Source organism: Monodelphis domestica, chromosome 7 (assembly GCF_027887165.1).
Source record: "Monodelphis domestica isolate mMonDom1 chromosome 7, mMonDom1.pri, whole genome shotgun sequence".
Lineage (NCBI taxonomy): Eukaryota > Metazoa > Chordata > Mammalia > Didelphimorphia > Didelphidae > Monodelphis > Monodelphis domestica.
The window spans coordinates 155,519,033-155,537,437 of NC_077233.1; the positions used below are offsets into that span (position 1 = coordinate 155,519,033).

Consider the following 18,405-nt stretch of genomic DNA (forward strand, 5'->3'; position numbering starts at 1 on the left):
TGTTCTTGTCTTTTATGTATAGCTTTCCATTTATAGGGACAATTGTTAAACATTGCTAGGGCTAATAGCAATATTGCAGATTTTCCTTATGCATTTTCTGTAAGTTGTTACTTCTTATTCTTCTTCATTGCTGGTAAAGTTATGGGCATAATGTAGTTTTACATATAAAGCATGATACCATTGATCTCTTCCAGATACCTTTATTGAAGTAGGAGTCACCATAATCACATCTACAGGACCTATTCATCTTGGTTCTATAAGAGATTCTCTATTAAAATTCTTGACATATAAAAAAAATTACTCTAGACAAGATAAGATAACTGGAAATATACTTGCCAAGACAAATTCAGGACATATATTGACATAACTACAAAATATTCTTCACACAAATAAAACTAGATCTAAACAATTTGAAAAACATCAACTTATCATGGGTGGGATGAGCTAATATAATAAAAATGGCAATCCTGCCTAAATTAATTAAAAAGACTTTTTTATAGAATTAGAAAAAAATATTTCAAAGTTCATCTGGAAGAACAAATGATCAATAATATCAAGGGAAATAATGAAAAAAAATGTGAAGGCTGGAGGCCTAGCTTTACCAGATCTCAAACTATACTATAAATCAGTGATCATCAAAACTATATGGTATTGGCTTAGTGATATAAGGGTGGATCAATGGAATAGACTTGGAGGTAAAGCCAAAGATCCCAGATTTTCAAACAAAACCCCACTATTTGACAAAAAACTGCTGGGAGAATTGGAAAACAGTATGGGAGAAATTAGGCTTCGATCAACATCTTACACCATATACCAAGATTAGCTCAGGGTGGATAAATGACAAATATAAAGAGGGAAATCATAAACAAATTAGGTGAACATAGAATAGTATATATGTCAGATCTATGGGAAAGGAAGGAATTTAAGACCAAGCAGGAGATAGAGAACACTACAAAATATAAAATGAATAATTTTTATTCTATTAAATTAAAAAGTTTCTGTACAAACAAAACTAAAACCAATCAAAATTAGAAGGGAAGCAACAAATTGGGGAAAAAATTTAAAACAAAAGCCTCTGAAAAAAGTCTCATTTCTCAAATTTATAAAGTTGGCAAATATGACAGTAAAGGAAGATAATAAATGTTGGAGGGGATGTGACATGATTGGGACACTAATGCATTGCTAGTGAAGTTGTGAATGAATCTAGCCATTCTGGAAGACTGCCTGTCCTTTGATCCAGCAATAACAATTTGTACTTCAAAAGAGATAATAGGGAAAAACACATGTACAAAAATATTCATAGCTGTGCTCTTTGTGGTGGCAAAAAGTTGGAAAATGAGGGGGAGTCCCTTGATTGGGGAAAGGCTAAACAAATTATGGTTTATGATAATGAAGGAATACTATTGTGTTGTAAGGATTGATGATCTGGAGGCTTTCCATATGAACTTGGAGAACCTCAATGAAGTGATGCAAAGTGAAATGAGCAGAACCAGAAGAACATTGTACACAGAAAGTAAAACATTGTGGAAAAATTCAGTGCAATGGACTTTGCTACTAGTAGCAATGGCAACAAGCCAGGAAACTCCTGAGGGACTTATGGGGAGGGAAGAAAGGAAGGAAAAAAAAGGAATCATGTAAACATGGAAAACTATTTTAAAATAAACAAAATTTAAAAAATAAATTATATTTTCTTTATATCTAGATTTAAACAGTCCTCATATGAAGATGGTACCAGTCACAGGGAAGGTACTTACTTAACAGTTAAGTCAATGAAAATACCCAAGAATTAAAAATGTGTCTAATTTACATAATCTCTTGCCATTATCTAAATACCTTACTGAAACTAGCAGAGAAAGAAGTTAGTGAGAAGCTATAATCTGGAAGTGTTACATAAAGCAAAATGTCTTCAAGTCAACATTAGTTAAAATTTAGGGAGTCCAAATTTCTTAATAAGTTTTTAGGCATAGGGCATTTATTATGTGTTTTCTATGTGCAGTGTTCGAAAGAAAGATGAAAATGGTCTCCAAAGAGTGTCTACCCTCAAGGATCTTATAATCTAATAGGGGAAACAACAAAAATCACTGAGTACAAACAAAATATATTCAGAACTAAACTAAAGATAATCTCAGATGGAATGCATCAGCACTAAGCAGGACCAGGAAAGAGTTCTCTAATGCCAGTCTATTTTAAGAACAGATTTGAATAAATTCTCCGTCGTTACAGGGCTTTAAAAAAAATTCTCCTATTATGGATGACGTCAACATCATTCCAACAGTGTTAAAGTATTATAAGTTTTCTTAAATTTCATCTAACTTATAAAGAATAAAAGATAAGAATTTATACATATCTATACCCAATGAAACTGTACTTTTATGAAAATCAAAAAGTAATTATTCTGTGTTAATTGAAATTTCTGTAAAATAGTTAATTATGTGCTTACGGATTAAATGCAGAATGGCTGTGCATATATTTGTCTAAAATCTGCAGAGCTTGCCTTGGGTCAATATTGACTTATGGATTCCTAATGCACTTTTAAAACATAATTTTGAGAGCAAAGTGTGCAGCAGAGAACATTTGGTATCAGTAATTAATCTGTTGGTTTTGAGTTTTTTTGGAAACAAACAGAACACAAGTCTGTTAGTAAATGTTTAAACAGTTTAGAGCAAACATTCTAGATATCATGTAATTTATTACTGAGAGTTCCAGAGTCATAAGTATTTAATTAAAATGTTTTACTTGTTTTACCAACTTATTCTAGAGCACTAATATCAACATAACAACACTTGATTTTGGCTAAAATATTACAAGGAGTTTTTTCCCCTTCTTTTTAATCTGTCTTCCACATCACTTAGTTTTAGTTATATCTTGCAATATTTTTTTTTAATCTTGATTTTTAAAAAATATTTCTTGTTATTTCAGAATCATTGGCTTCTTTTTGGTCAATTCAAATTTTCAGGGAGTTTTGTTGTTTGGACAAGCTTTTATACCTCTTGTGCCAAACTGTTAATTCCCTTTCCAATTCTTCCTTCCATAACTTTTCATTCTCTTCTATCTTTTTGTACTCAAGCACTCTCATTTCATTTATTAAATTTTTTTTTTAACTCTTGCTTTATTTCTTCTAAGAATTCTAGTTGAATTTTTGCCCAAGCTGTGTATTTCTCTGAAGTTTCACATGCAAATGTTTTGGAAACATTTTGTTCTTTTGGGTTTCTGCCTTGTGTAGCTACTTTGCCACCAAAATAACTTTTTATGATGGGATTTTTTTTTACTCATATTTGATGATTTGATGTTAGGGTTGAACCTTTTTTTAAACCCTTACTTTCTGTCTCATAATCAACACTATGTATTATTTACAAGACAGAAGAGTGGTAAGGGCTAGGCAATGAGTATTAAGTGACTTGCCCAGGGTTACACAGCTAGGAAGTATGTAAATGTAAATCTAGATTTGAATCCCAGATCTCCCTTCTCTAGGTCTAGCTCTCAATTCATTAAGCGCTTAGCTAGCCTAAGACTAAACTCTAGCATTTCTGGAGGAAAGGAAGAGACTAGGCCTAGTAGACTGCTCTTGAACTCAGATCCTGCCAGCCAACTGGAAATGGAAAGCCTGTTGGTTATAGTATCAGTATTATAGGCTCCCCTTTGGTCTGGGATTCTTACCTTGGTTTTATTCCTCTGCTGGCTGGGCTACATGCTGAAAGTGAGCCCCTGTGCCCAGTCTGAGGTCTGAGCACAACACTGTTGCTTCTTTTGAAATTCTTCCTTTCTCCACATATTGCTCAGACCCTCCCTACCTTGCATAGGTTCTCTTTTCAGTATGCATAGAATCTGTGACCTAGAATTGAGTAGTGGAAGACAAAGTTGCCAATTTGCAACTTTTCTCATTACACTGCCCCTCATACAGTTGATATCTCCTGTTGCTTTGGTGCACAGCCTTTCCCTGGGCATGGGCATGCTTGGGAGGGGTATTTACCAATTCCAAGTATCTGTGGGCTTCTCTTCCAGTCTCCCTATGCCAATTTGGGCTGACTTACTATGACTCTTCTGGATTTTCCCATTAGGATTCAGTCTGGTGTTTTCTAGATCATTTTGACAGAGTTTGTGTGTAGCTCACTGCATTGCTCCTGCCACTTGACTGTCTTGGTTCTGCCTTGGCTGTGATTTTTTTTTTAATATTCCACCCCCCACCCCCAATTATGTATAAAGGCAATTTTAACACTTGTTTTTTTTTAATTGAATTCCAAATTCTCTTTCTCCTTCCTTCCCTCTCCTCCCCTCTCAAATGGTAACAAATTGATATAGATTTTACATGTGCAATCATGGAAAACATTTTTCCATATTAGTCATCATGAAGAGAACTCAAAGAAAATAAACCAAAAAACCCTCCCAAGATGAAGAAAGTAAAATATAGTATGTTTCAGTCTATATTCAGCCTCCATCAATTTTTTCTTTGGAGGTGAATGTCATTTTTCTCATGAGTCTTTGGGTATTGTCTTAGATCATCACCATATTGCAGAGAAAACCTGTCACTCACAATTATTCATCAGAAAATGATGCTTCTATGTACATGTTTTCTCCTTGGTCTGTCCATTTCACTTTGCATCAGTTCATAGAAGTTCTTCTAGCCACTTCCCAGTTGATAGACATCTCCTCAATTTCTAATTCTTTGTTACCACAAAAATTTACTATCAATATTTTTGTATAAATAGATCCTCCCCCCTGCCCCACTTTAAAAAAAAAATCTCTTTGGGACTTAGTAGTGGTATTATTGGATCAAAGGTATGCAATTTTAAAGCCCTTTGGGCATAGTTCCAATTTGCTTTCCAGAATGGTTGGATCAGTTCACAAATCCACCAACAGTGAATTAGTGCCCCAATTTTCCCATGCTGCCTCCAACATTTATCATTTTCCTTTTCTATCATATTAGCCAATCTGATAAGGGTGAGATGGTGGCTAAGAGCTTTATATTTATATTTCTCTGAGTGTGTTTTAGAGCATTTTTTCATGTGGTTATAGATAACCTAGATATCTTCATCTGAGAAATGTCTGTTCATATAATTTGATCATTCATCAATCAGGGAATGACTTGTATCCTTATGAATTTGATTCAGTTCTCTATATATTTGAGAAATGAGATCTTGATCAGAGATACTTCTTGTAAAGAAATTTCCCCAAGCTTGCTCCTTTTCTTCTAATCTTGGTTGCACTGGTTTTATTTGTGCAAATCTTTTTAAATTCAATATAATCAAAATTATCCATGTTGCATCACATACTGCTCTCTCTCTCTCTTGTTCTCTCACTCTCTCATTTGTTCATAAATTCCTCCCTTATCCATAAATCTGACAGGTAAACTATTTCATACTCCCCTAATTTGTTTATGGCATCACTTTTTAGGTCTATATCACATACCCACTTTGATCTTATCTTGGCCAAAGATATCTTGGTCAGCAGGAGATGCTAATCTATACTCAGTCTCTATCATGGTTTTCCAATTTTCTCAGCAATTTTTTGCCAAATAATAAGTTCTTGTCCCAAAAGCTTGGATCTTTGGGTTTATCAAATGTTAAATTACTATGTTGACCAGTGATTCTTAAATTATCCTTTCTTGATCTGTTTTCTAGGTCAGTTGTTTTTATTATGGGATATCTTACTATATTTCTATTTTTTCAGTCTTTTAAAAATATATTTTTTGTTGTCTCAGGGAGGCACCAACTTCTTTTTGGTCTAATCTAATAGGAGTCTTATTACTTGTACTATTTTGTACAAAGCATGCTAAACTGCTAATTCTCTTTTCATATCTTCCAAAGTTTTCACTTCCTTTCCAAATCCTCTAGTGTCACAATTTCAATTCTATTAAGCTTTTTAAAAAGTCATCTTCATTTCTTTTAGGAATTCTAATCGATAATGAGGCCAAACAGTGATTTTCTCTGAATTTTTCAGTTATTTTCCTCTTTTGGGTTTGTATATTAAGCATCCATAACAGAATTACAGTTCTATCTTTTTTCACTTATTCTACTATCTACTAGGAGGACTTTGTTATAAGACCTGGCTCTGATAGGGTTCTTCTAATAAAATTTCTCAAGGCATTGTATGACCCTGTCTTGTCTTCTTTGGGGTCCTGCTGCCATCTGTGTTCTTCAGTACTATGCTTTTCATTAATCATAGGAATCCTGGTTTGTGCTAGAGAGATATAAACTTCCAGAATTTATACTATGGGGTCTGATTAAGGGTAGAGTCTGATTGCTTACCCTCTTGATACTTATAGGTTCCAGACCTTTCTTTAGGTCTGGGCAACACAGTTTTTCCCCAGATGGAACTCCTGCAGACAGTTGTTGTTCCCAATCTCTAGCTGGAAGACTTAGCATACTTAGAGTAACTATTGCCTGCTTACCTCAGAGAACATGTGGGGCTGAGTCTGAGATTGACTTTGGAAACCCAAACCCCAAGATAACAAGGGTAAATGGGAAAATAATTATTTTTGTTAAAAGATATAGATTTCTTTCTTTTTTTTTTTTGGACCTCAAGGGAAATCAGTGGTACAACATAGACCAAAAAAAAAAGTTGATCTTAAGCAATAATAAGAAAAGGATATCTTAAATGAGAGAAGTTTTACCTATAGTGTACTGGTCCTTGTTAGAACCACATTTGAGTATTATCTTTAGTTTTGAAAACATTTGGAGAAAAATGGATTCCATACAGAGAAGGGTCAACCAGTCATGCAAGAGGCATTTATTAAGCATTTACTTTTTGTTAGGCATTGTGCTAGCCACTGGGGATACAAACGCAAGGTCATAAATGTGGGTATGAAAAGAAGAATGAGAATGCTTATGAGATAAGGAAATTCGTAAAAAAGGAGAAAAATATGAATTCTGTTCCTTTTCAATATCTCATAATGGGATTTTATCTGGAAGTTGATGGAAGCTAGGCATGCCAGGAGACAAACATGAAGAGGAAAATGCATTCTATAATGGGGAAGAGTTGGTGAAAATGCTCAGTCAGGAGACAAATGCTTTCGAAAGGAACAGCAAGGAGGTTAGTGTCATTGAATCATTGAGTATATATAGGGAGTAAGCTATAAAGAGAACAGAAAAGTAGGAGTGGGCTAGGTTGTGAAGAATTTTAAAAGCCAAATAAGAGATTTTATATTTAATCTTGGAGGTGATGAGACACTGGAGATTATTGAGCTGGTGTGGGAGGATGTGACATGGACAGATCTGTACTTTAGAAAGATCATTTGACAGCTGAATGGATAGAGAATGGGCTGAAGTAAGTAGAGACTTGAGGAAGAGAGATCAACCAGAAGGCTATTGCAATAAATTGTCTAGGCATGAGGGGGGTGGTACAGTGGAGGGCCCATCACAGTACAATGTCAGGAAACAGAGGGGGAGTAAATGATAGATGTTATGAAGGTAAAATTGGTAAGACTTCATGATAGATTACATATCAATGGTGGTGAGAGAGTGAGAAGTCAAGAAAGACATCTACATTGAGAACCTAAGTAATTGGAAGAATAATGATGATGCTGTTCATAATAATATAAAAATTAGAGAAAGGAGAAGGCTTTGGGGGAAAGATAATGAAATCAGATTTGGTTAAGTTTAGTCTAAGATGTTTATAGGACATCTGGTGGAAATTTGAGGCTGGTGACTTAGAGAGAGGTTAGAGCAGGACAAATAGATCTAGGAATCATCAGCATAGAGAGATCTGAACCAGTGGGTATGCATGAAATCACCAGGTGATGCAATAAAATGAGAAAAGAGGATACTGGATGGAGGCTTAGGGGACTCTCACAGTTAGTGTATGAAGATCCAGCAAAGGAGATTGAAGAGAAGTGGTCAGGCAGTTAGGGGAGGAACCAAGAGAGTGTACATGTCATAAAAACTGAGAGGCAAGAGTATCAAGAAAAGGTTAATCAACGGGGTCAACAGCTGCTTTGAGGTCTAGAAGGATGAAAACCTAGAAAATTCTCATTAAATCTGGTAAAGGAAGTAGAGAGACAGATTACAGATAGACTCTTCAAGGAGATCAGTCACAAAAAGAAGAGATATGGAGTGAGAACCAGTAGAAATAGATGAATCAAGTGAGAGGGATTTTTTGTCTTTATTTTTTAGGAAATAGGAGACAAACCTGTTTTTAGGCAATAGAGAAATAACCAGTAAACAGAGAGAGAAGAATGGTGAGAGGATGTTAGAGGAGGAAATCTTAAAGAGAAGATGGGAAATAATGGGATTACTTGTGCATATAGGGGGATTAGGAGAAGGGCCAACTCTTCATGTGAGAAAGAGAAAAAGGAGTGGTAGAAAACTGAAAGATATGAGATGATAATGAGGGATTAAGAGGAAGGTCTTGTAGAATGGCCTCAATTTTTTCAGTGAAATATGAGGTAATGTTCTAAACTAAATGGGTGAGTAAAAAGGAGATTGTGGAAGGTTGGAGGAGGAATAAAAATGTTTGTATAAGGCACTGTGGGGAATAGGTAATGAATCTATTAGAGAGACATAAAAAATTGCCTTGCCACAATAAGGGCCCATTTGTAATTATGTAAACATAAATTTGTAGTAGACCCAATGATAATAAGTTTCATGACTTTCTCCAGCTTTGTTCAGCACCACATGAGGAGGAATGAAGGCAATGGATAATGGGAGTAATATCAGGTGAGGATTGGCAAGACAAGACTGGTGATAGGATAAGGGGGTAAGACTCAAGAGGAAAGTACACAGTTGAACTGTGGCTTTCTAAGGGGTCAAGATATGTGTGTGTATGCATATATATATATATATATACATATATATATACATACATACACCCCCTGCATTTGATATATATATATATATATCAAATGCAGGGGGTGATGGCCTGAAAAGAACTGAGGGATGAGACACTGTATTAAGGACAAAGATAAGGGTTTAGGGTTGTAAAGCAAAGGGAGAAGTGGAATGATTAGATAAGGAAATTTAAGAGTTCATAGACATGGAAGTAGAACCCTGGTGGGTGATAGAAAAATCCAAGGTTATTACTCTCTCTGTATATATATATATATGTGGTGAGGTGATAAAAGTGTACTACAAAATGTTTAGTTGAAGAAAATGTGCATGCTTTGCCTTATAAAGACTTCACTATGTTTGAAGGGCTATCATATAAAAGAGGAATTAAATTTATTCTACTTGTTGGAATCAAGAAAACACTATACACAATGATTACACAATAATAATAGTGGCATTTTTATACCACCTTAAAGTTTGTAAAACACTTCATATATATTAACTCATTTGATTCTCACAACTTCAGAAGGTTGTAGCACTATTATCATGCCCATTTTATGGATGATGAAATAGAGACACAGAGTGATTAAGTGACTTGCCCAGGGTTACATAGCTAATAAATGTCTGAGATGGGATTCTTATTTCAAGCATTCCTTACTCCAAGTACTGTTCTCTGAAAAGAACTACCACAAGACAACTAAAAAATGAAAACTGCACAATTAGGAATAAGCTTGACCCCAAAGAAGATATATGAAAAAAACATTTTCCTCTACTCCTTTGTGGAGGTGGTAACTCTTTGTGCATAGAATATGGCATGTGTTTTTTGATATATTGATAAGTTTTATGGATTTTTTTTCTCTACTTTTTCTTAAAAAGAATAACTTGTTACAAAGAATGGCTTTCTAGGAGGTGAGAGAGATGGAATGCAAGCAGAAATTTAGGTGATAAAAAATGTAAGATATCAACAAAAATTATTTTAAAAAATCATTCTATGAGACATTTCTGATCATGGTTAATATGGGATTTGTTTTGCTTGAAAATGCATATTTGTTACAAGGTTTTTTTTCTTTTTTCTTTCTCAGTGGAGGGAGAGAAAATAAATGCTTGCTCATTGAAAAAGAATGAAATTTTAAAAATTAATTCAAGTCGAAGGGAAAACTTTTTTTTTTAAACCCTTACCTTCCATCTTGGAGTCAATACTGTGTATTGGCTCCAAGGAAGAAGAGTGGTAAGGGCTAGGCAATGGGGGTCAAGTGACTTGCCCAGGGTCACATAGCTGGGAAGTGTCTGAGGCCAGATTTGAACCTAGGACCTCCCATCTCTAGGTCTGGCTCTCAATCCACTGAGCTACCCAGCTGCCCCCGAAAACTTCTTAATATTAGAGCTATCTATAAGTGGAACAGAATTCCTTAGGAAACAGAATTCATCCTTGCTAGGTATCTTCCAGTGAATGCTGGATGAGTATTATGGAAGGAATTCCTGTCAAATCTGGTTTGGGCTAAATGGCTTCTGAGGTCCCTTCCAAGATTTTGGATTAAAAAAAAACAAAACAGCCCCAACTTACACTGCAGGCTCTGAATTTGTATTTATATCCAGGAGCATATGTCATTTTAAACATTTTCTAGTGGAAACCTATTAAAACTTAAAATACAGAAAATTATGCTGAGGCTTTTGTGTGGATCAAGAGCTGAATTAAATGACTTGTTAAGAAATAAAGGCTTCTAATGTCTTCATAATTTTAAGCTATATCAAATGGCATCTTCTAAAACAGTAAAAAGGCATGACAAAGGGAACCCTCTGTTAAAAACTGACATAATACAATTACCCATTTTATAAATCACAGACTTTGTGAGAAAAAAACTTTGATGAAAAGACTAGCTTCATAAATTACTTTTTACATGCATCTAAATAATATAGTAAGAAAGGAAGGCAAAATATAAAAATTATCCTTTGCAGCAATAGCTGAAAACAAACTACTTCTTAGTTTGGGTAACTATTAGTATAATTTAGAAGGATTAGCTTTATCTTTGTCCTTACAATGGAGGCAACATTTTATGCCTTTAGATAGTGATTCTTATGACTACCCCACCAAAACAGATTTTTTTTTTACAGATTCAACCCATACAGTTTAATATCTTTACCTGAACTGTCCGGCCTGCATTGATATGCTCTTCATGTAACCGGTCCCAGAGTCTGCATCGTTGATACTGTATACACAGAAAAAAAATTTTTAACTATGTAATTTTTCATCTTTAGGAACTGAATAACCAGACTCAAGACATTCCTTCAGGTTCTAAAATTTTCAGTAATAATTTACTCCTTTGAGATAATTTTTTTCTTTTAAAAACAACTAGGTTACAGCTTTAGACCTTTGCTATAACAGAACTATACCTGGGCCTGAGGTCCTCCACCCTATCTCAAAAGCAAAAAGTTATTTCTTCATGTTATTGCAATTACTAGAAATATTCTTGGGACAGTGTACATTTCTCTAAAAGCAGAGAATGAAAAAGGCTGCTATAAGTCACAATCTTTTAATTGCTTGAGATCTGTCTGAGCTTTGAGGAAGGGGGACAGAACAGAGCAGCTAACAAACTAATCAAGTGTAATTGTCCTGAATTCCAATTTATCAATGACATTTATTTACTCTCACTTGATTCTCATGTTTCTCCTCTGTTGATTATTTCCAATTAGTTCTGCATTTAATTTGTTTTCACATAATTGTTTATATGTCATTTCACAGTGAACTCCTACTGTACAGAGATTGTCTTCTACCTTTCTTTGTATTTCCAGTGCTTAATACAGGCCCAGTCTAATAAATGTTTACAGACCTCCTACTACTCAGAGATGTCTTCTCAAGGCCCTATTCCACTCTGAATGAAGTTTTCCAATACTCTTTCTGTGACATACATTCAATATAAACTGCTGCACAACAGTAATTATCTGTTCTCACCTTAACAAGTCTAGAAATAGGAAGTTACCAACTTACAAAAGGCTTTCTGTTTCATAAGTTCAAGATAGGAACTTAGATAATTTTTTCACAAGAAAAAAACTTCTGAATGGTTCTTAGGTTCCTACACTAGTCCACAAAGCCCATTTAATACACGTTGCTGAAATAGTGCATATTTACAATGACAAATAGTAAACAATATCATTGCAAAACTAGCAATTGTATAAGACAAAAAAAAATCAAGTGGAACAAGAAATAATGTTGGCATTTGCTCCTGAAATGATGGACAAAGTCCGGAAATCATGTAGAACTTGTCCAATATAGTCATACTTCCCAAATTCATCTGGGCCCTGTTAGTTTGGGACATTTTTTCATATTATAGATTCACTGGGTCTGGAACCAGAAAGACTCATCTTTGTGAGTTCAAATCTAGCTTCACACATTTATTAGTGTGTGACTTAGTCACTTAACCCTGCTTGCCTCAGTTTCCATCTCAGTTTAAAGATGAGTAAAAAGAGATGAAAAAGGAAATGGCAAATCACTCTAGTACCTTTGCCAAGAAAATTCTATTGGTCACAAAGAGTTGGACATGATTGAAAAATGACTGAACAATCAAATGCATCATAGTGTTAATATCAAACCTACAACTACTTCTAACAAGTACCTTTTTGTAGAGTTTATGTACTGAAGACCAAAAAAGTACATTTTACATATGCATAGTTAGAAAAACAAGAGGGTCTATACATAGGAAATTGTGGCTATTTCATACTTCTTGCATTTTTTAAAAAGTATACAGTAAATTCCATACTCTAATCTTGAAATGTCCTTCTCCTCTGATCAATACAATAATCCAAGACAATTCCAAAGGACTAATTATGAAAAATGCTATCCACCTCCAGATACAGGAATTATGAACTCTAGGTGTAAACCGAAGCATATTTTTTCATTTTATTTTTCTTGTTTGTATGGGTTTTTTTTTTTTGCAATATGGCTAATATGGAAATACGATTTGCATGATTTCATAAGTATAAATGATATATTGCTTGCCTTCTTTAAGGATTGGGGAGTGGCTAGAGGGAGAGAATTTGGAACTCAAAATTTTTAAATATGAAAAATAATTATTTTTAAAAGAGAAAAAAATTCAAGTCCCCCTTTTCTTATTTCCTTCAGAACTTTTATTCTGTTCTCTTCTGTGTATTAAGTGTTTCAATGGCGCTCTTTGCTAAACACTCACTCCTTATTTCCCTTAGAGAACCCAACTGACTAAGAGGAGAAAAAAAAAACTTATAATAAATAACATGATCAGGAAGTCTAGAACTTCAGTTTAATGTATTTATACACTAAATCTGTCTCTGTGCGTATGTACACAACTGTTTTATGTAAAAGGGAGGTTCATCTGATCCTTGCTTTCTCCAACTCTTCCTTCATGTTTACATATCCTTTTCTTGGATAGCTCTGATTACTAGAAAGTTCTTTCTTATAGTGAACCAAATTTATGCTTCTCTTCCAACTGTCAATCTCAGTTCTTTTCTTTCTCTCTCCCTATATATATATATATGTATGTAAAATGTTGAATCTTTGTTTTACCCATTAGCTCTTCAAGTATCTAAAGATAGCATTATGTCATGTTCCCCTACCCCATTTTGTTTTTTTCATTTTCTTTTTTGGTCAAATTTCAGCTCATTCTGGGCTTTAGTTTTCCTGTCCTTATTCTTATAGCCTCTACTAGTTTGTTTATATTTAAATTGTTGTTGCTTATATGCACCTGCTTCCACCTTTGGAATATGCCCTTCTAAAATCCAAGCACATCAGAGATCTCCCACTGCAATTACATGGGTCTTTTAAGAGCATCTCCTTTTTTTACTGAGGCAATATTTTTATTTCGTTGTCAGAATTTCACTTGAAAGCCTTCCATTTCTTTCTGTATCTTTCTTTTTGGTATTTCAGGCTACAATGTTATACCTATATTTTCTTTGAACTGTCTGAAATTAGCTTTTCTAAAGTCTAAAAGTATACCTACTTATACTGTCTCATCCTTGGCTATTACTAAAACGTGGTACAGTCATATTTTTCTAAAGTTCCAACTGTTTCCACTTCACCAACATATTCTTTCTTTTCTATAGGATAAATTAGGTTCAAAGTAACAGATTCCCTCATTCTTTCTTTAAATTTCTAAAAGATAAACTTATGTGCTGAAAACAAATTATCTAACAAATTCTTGCCTGGATAAGATAATTTTAATATATATTATAGTGCATAACATAAGCTAACAGTGATGATCCTATGACATAGAGCTCCAGGTGTTCATGATACATTGCGTTCATTGTTTTCTACAGCTATGGGGTGATTTAATTAAAGCTTTCTTCCAATTTTCTCTGTATTTCTTTGATGTTTAATATAATAAATATTTTATCTTTCTACACTTAGCTCTCTCCAAGAATGTGTTCTTTTGAAAGTAAGTTACTGTCTATCAGGATTCTCAATATTTTCTTTGCCCAGAGTGAACTGCACTCTTAATTAAATTTATATACATACATTTCTTTTAAAATGTGCTGCTTAATTCTATATGGATGGAAAATCATCATCTATTAAATAATTAAATAATCTTCTGAAGACCTACTATGTATAAGGTACTATAATAGTCTCTGGTCTTCCTCTATCTCAAGAAACAGATTGAATGGCTAGGAATATGAAGTAAACTGGAGTCAAGTAATATATGTCAACACTGAAACTAGGTGCTTGCTTTGAAACTATACATCCATAGTATATATACTATAATTATTTTGAGACTTTCTTCAACTTCATAAATACTGGAACAGATTAGTAAAGCAAAGCAAAACTCACACAGAAGACTGAAAGATTTAGCACAAAAGTAATTGAGAGAAAGAGGAACTGAGAGACCATAAGAGGGAATGATATAGGGAAGGAAAATAACTAACTATAAGGAGAAAGAAGGGGAGAAAGGCTCTCCTTCTTGTTCAGAGTCTGCTTTCTATAGTATCTCTAAAGTTTCTCTCCCCACAAGGTCGTCCCTGTGCCTTGGACCTGGTACCTTTCCCAACCACATTCCCCAAAACAGATCTCTTTCCATCCCTTACTCTAAAGCAGCTGAGGTTCTCTTTCCCCACTGCCAGACAATATCTCCTGAACATGTTATGGCTTCTGCTCTCTCCAACCCTTAGTTCATTATTCCTGAGCCAACATCTTCAAAATATGAAGAGTTACTTGTGACAAACAACTGGAGGGTGGAGAGGTGTGGAGAGAATGATGGTTTGGGTGAAGAAAAAAGTCAGACATATATTAGCTGTGTACTGGGGAAGCTAGGTATCCAATATCTGCTGATTTTAAGATAAAATAATAGGGAAAGGATTTAGCTATGACTGGGCAATAACAATCCTGTGAGAGATACTTTGGTGAGGCCTCTATCAGGATATACTCACAAATACAGGTTCTAGAGTCTGTAGTCAAAAAAGAAGCAGATGGGAGGGGAAAAACCAATGTAAGCTATGGATATCAGAGTCAGGTAAGAAAGCCAAACCAAGGTACTGTATAAGGGGAAAGAATGTTTTGGAGGGTGTAGGCAATCTGTTTGGGTAAGGTTTATTTGTCTTCTTCCTCTTCTTTTTAAGTGGTAGTATGCTTCTGGTGTACATGCAACAGAAATTTTAGGGATCTTTATCTAGACTGTGGAGCACCTAATGGCTTCACCTTTTTTCAAGCTAATGCCTCAAGAGCTCATCTTCCATTTCATCCCCACTCTCATACTGGCCCAAGTTTCCTGCCTAGTCAACCATTATCCATCCAGTACAATCAGTGTCCAAACAGACATTCCTTCTAATCATGAAGTCCTTTATCTGTCCAATTTCTGCCCAGTTTGGACACCACAACTTTACCACAATTGCCAGTTTCCTTCCTTCATTCTGCTACTACTGCCAATTATTCTCTCTCTATCCTCAAGCTAACATCTGGGCAATATATCTCAGACCTCTTTTTCCTCTTTAAAATGCTGCCTCAGAGTGAAGAGATTAAGACATACTTTTGTAATAGTGAACATCATTTTCAATGATCAGCAATCAATTAAATGTATGTATTGTCTACTATGTGTCATGCAGTATTCCTGGCGCTGCAGATATAAAGACAAAAACCAAACATCCTACATATTCTCAGGGGGAAGGAATGCAACATGTACAGTTAAATATGTAAAAAGAATAAATACAAAGCATTTCAAGAGGACATAAAGAATACTCTTAATTGGGACAACAGGAAAAGACTTCTATAGGAGGTGACATCTGATTCTAACTGTAAAAGCAATTATATTTATCATCCTAACTGTAGGGAAAGGGGTAGTTAACTATCAGACTCTCAAGAATAAAAACTTGCCAAGATACAGAAAAAATTAAGTAAAAAATTCAGGGAACAGGATGGTCATTCCTTATCACTATAGTATGAGGTAATAATATGTAAACATTGTGTTTGGATAGGTTCTGTATTTTAATTACTAACAGTCTAATAAATCAATATTGATTAATAAAAAATCTGTAGTCTATTTCCTAAAGAAATACTCTATGAATGACATGTTTGCAGAGTAGAAAAACCAATAGATAAAATAAACCCCATTGTTAAATCAACAAGAGCCAGGTGTATTAGCAAAGCATCTCATCTAATATTTCAAATTTAGTTAAAATCCACAATAAATAAAAGTAGACCTATGTAACTGTTTCCTCGTGATAGAAAATGAAGGGGCTCACCTTCTCAATATTTATCTGGTGTTTTCTCAACCTTTCCAGGTCTGTAGGGATTACCACTTTAATGAATTTCTGGATAGCTGGCTCAACACGGCGCAATTTCACTTTTTCTTCTTCTTCAGACATTGTAAAATGGAGGTGTATCACCACTTGCCCAAACTGCTTTCTCCACTTACTTAGAAAAACCTAAAAATAAATATTTATTTAAGCATATTTGCTAATCAACTTCCATGACTTAAAAAAAAAAAACTACTGTACTTTTATATGTGCTTTAAGCAAAGTATAAGGCATTTATTGAAAATATAATACTAAATGTAAATAAAGTTCAGTCAAAATTTCCTTTAACATTTCTGAGGAACAGTATCTTGGATCAATTAAAGAAAATAAAAGGTTTCACTCTCTAACAATGAACAAGGTAATTATGTAACTATATGATGAAAAATACTTTAGAATTTATATGTGGCTAAAAGTTTCAAAAAATGAAATTCCTGTTAAGATTACTATAAGTTTTGTGGTTCTCTTTAACTGCAAAACAACTATTTTCATTAACATTTACTAATATTTCACTCACATTTATAAACAAGCATTTTTCTAACTCTCATTCTGTACTTGTTCTACAAATGGTACATAAATGTATAAAGACAAAACTTTATGTGATGAAATAAATGCTATTATTCATCCATTAAATAAGTATTCATTAATTATTATATACATGCCAATCACTTAGTTCCTCAACCTATTCACTTCTCATTACATACTCCTCTAACCCAGCCATACTCAAAAATGGTCATAGCCTTGATCTTACCCCACAAAGGCACCACCTCCATGTTCAAGAATTCTGAAATCCTGCTTAGCATAACTTATTAGCTTTCTTTCCCTCCTTCTGACTTCCCTTACCAAACCACACTCTTCGTATGTACCATGACCTCTAATACCTTAATCCCTTGGTTCTTTCTCAGGTCATCACCCCCCAATTGGCTACTCTCTCCTCTTATCCTCCTTCCTCGACCAGTTCAAATCTAAAATATTTGTTTCTTGAGTCTCTAGTCACTTTATCATATTGAAGACTACAACCTGACAGCCTAACTCTACAAGTCACATGGCCTTCACTCCTTTACAAGTGCTGTTGAACTAAGGGGCTGAAAGTCATGTCATAATTATAATCGAGTCCATTACAAATTTGTTTTAAACAATCTCACCTGGGGCCTCACTGCTGCTAGGCAATCCTACTATATTTTTCCCCCTCATTAACATACCATTCTTTAGAGGCTCTTCCAAACTTTTTCATCCCTTTTAGACTTCTAATAGTTCCTCCACTACCTTACTTTGTCAGATGAGAACCCTGTCTGATATTTTACAGAAAACAAACAAACAAACAAACAAAACCCAACAGGCCATTTTCCATGAGCTCTCTCTTCTTCCTTCTTTCTCATCTCCTATCACTCTTATGCCTTCTGCTATCATCTCCTTCTACACTAGTATCCATGAAGAAGTGGCATTATTCCTTATTAAGGTTAACCCTCTCTACCTGGAAGAGGTCCCATTCTATCCTTTCTCCTCTAACAGATTGCTTCTCTGTCATTCTCACTCTTTATTTTCAATATCTCCCTCTATGGTGGCTGCTTTAATACTTCTTATAAATGTGCCTATATCTCTCCTATCCTGAAAAAAAAATACCATCATTTGATCTTTCTTTTGCCAATAACTATTATTTTACATCTCTTTTGCCTTTTGTGACTAAACTTGAAAAGGCTGACTATAACAGGTGCCTCCACTTTTCTCTCCCTATCTTCTTAAGCATTTACAATATGATTTCTAACTTTATCATTCCACTTAAATGTTTTTCCTCTTCCCAAAGTTATCAATCCTTATCCAAGTCATGTCCTATAACTATAGGCATTCCTCAGGGCTCTGTCCTAGGTCTCTTGTCTTCTTCCTTTATACTACTTAGCTT

The 18,405-nt window shown here is 34.5% G+C and overlaps 1 protein-coding gene across 10 annotated transcripts in view; it reads right to left on the reverse strand.

Annotated features, from left to right (window-relative positions):
* The window catches only part of STX17 (syntaxin 17), a 133,259-nt gene that overhangs the window by 106,448 nt on the left and 8,406 nt on the right, over positions 1-18,405 (reverse strand). For 9 of the 10 annotated variants that reach the window (XM_056805901.1, XM_007498989.3, XM_007498983.3 and 6 more), the window contains exons 2-3: positions 16,455-16,637; positions 10,901-10,966 (exon numbers count right to left, since the gene is read on the reverse strand). In XM_056805901.1, the coding sequence (XP_056661879.1) occupies positions 10,901-10,966; positions 16,455-16,577 (189 nt within the window). In that variant the 5' untranslated portion in view covers positions 16,578-16,637. Of the gene's footprint in view, positions 1-10,900; positions 10,967-16,454; positions 16,638-17,256; positions 17,546-18,405 lie in introns of those variants that run through there. The other variant, XM_001364643.4, reaches the window with a different exon arrangement.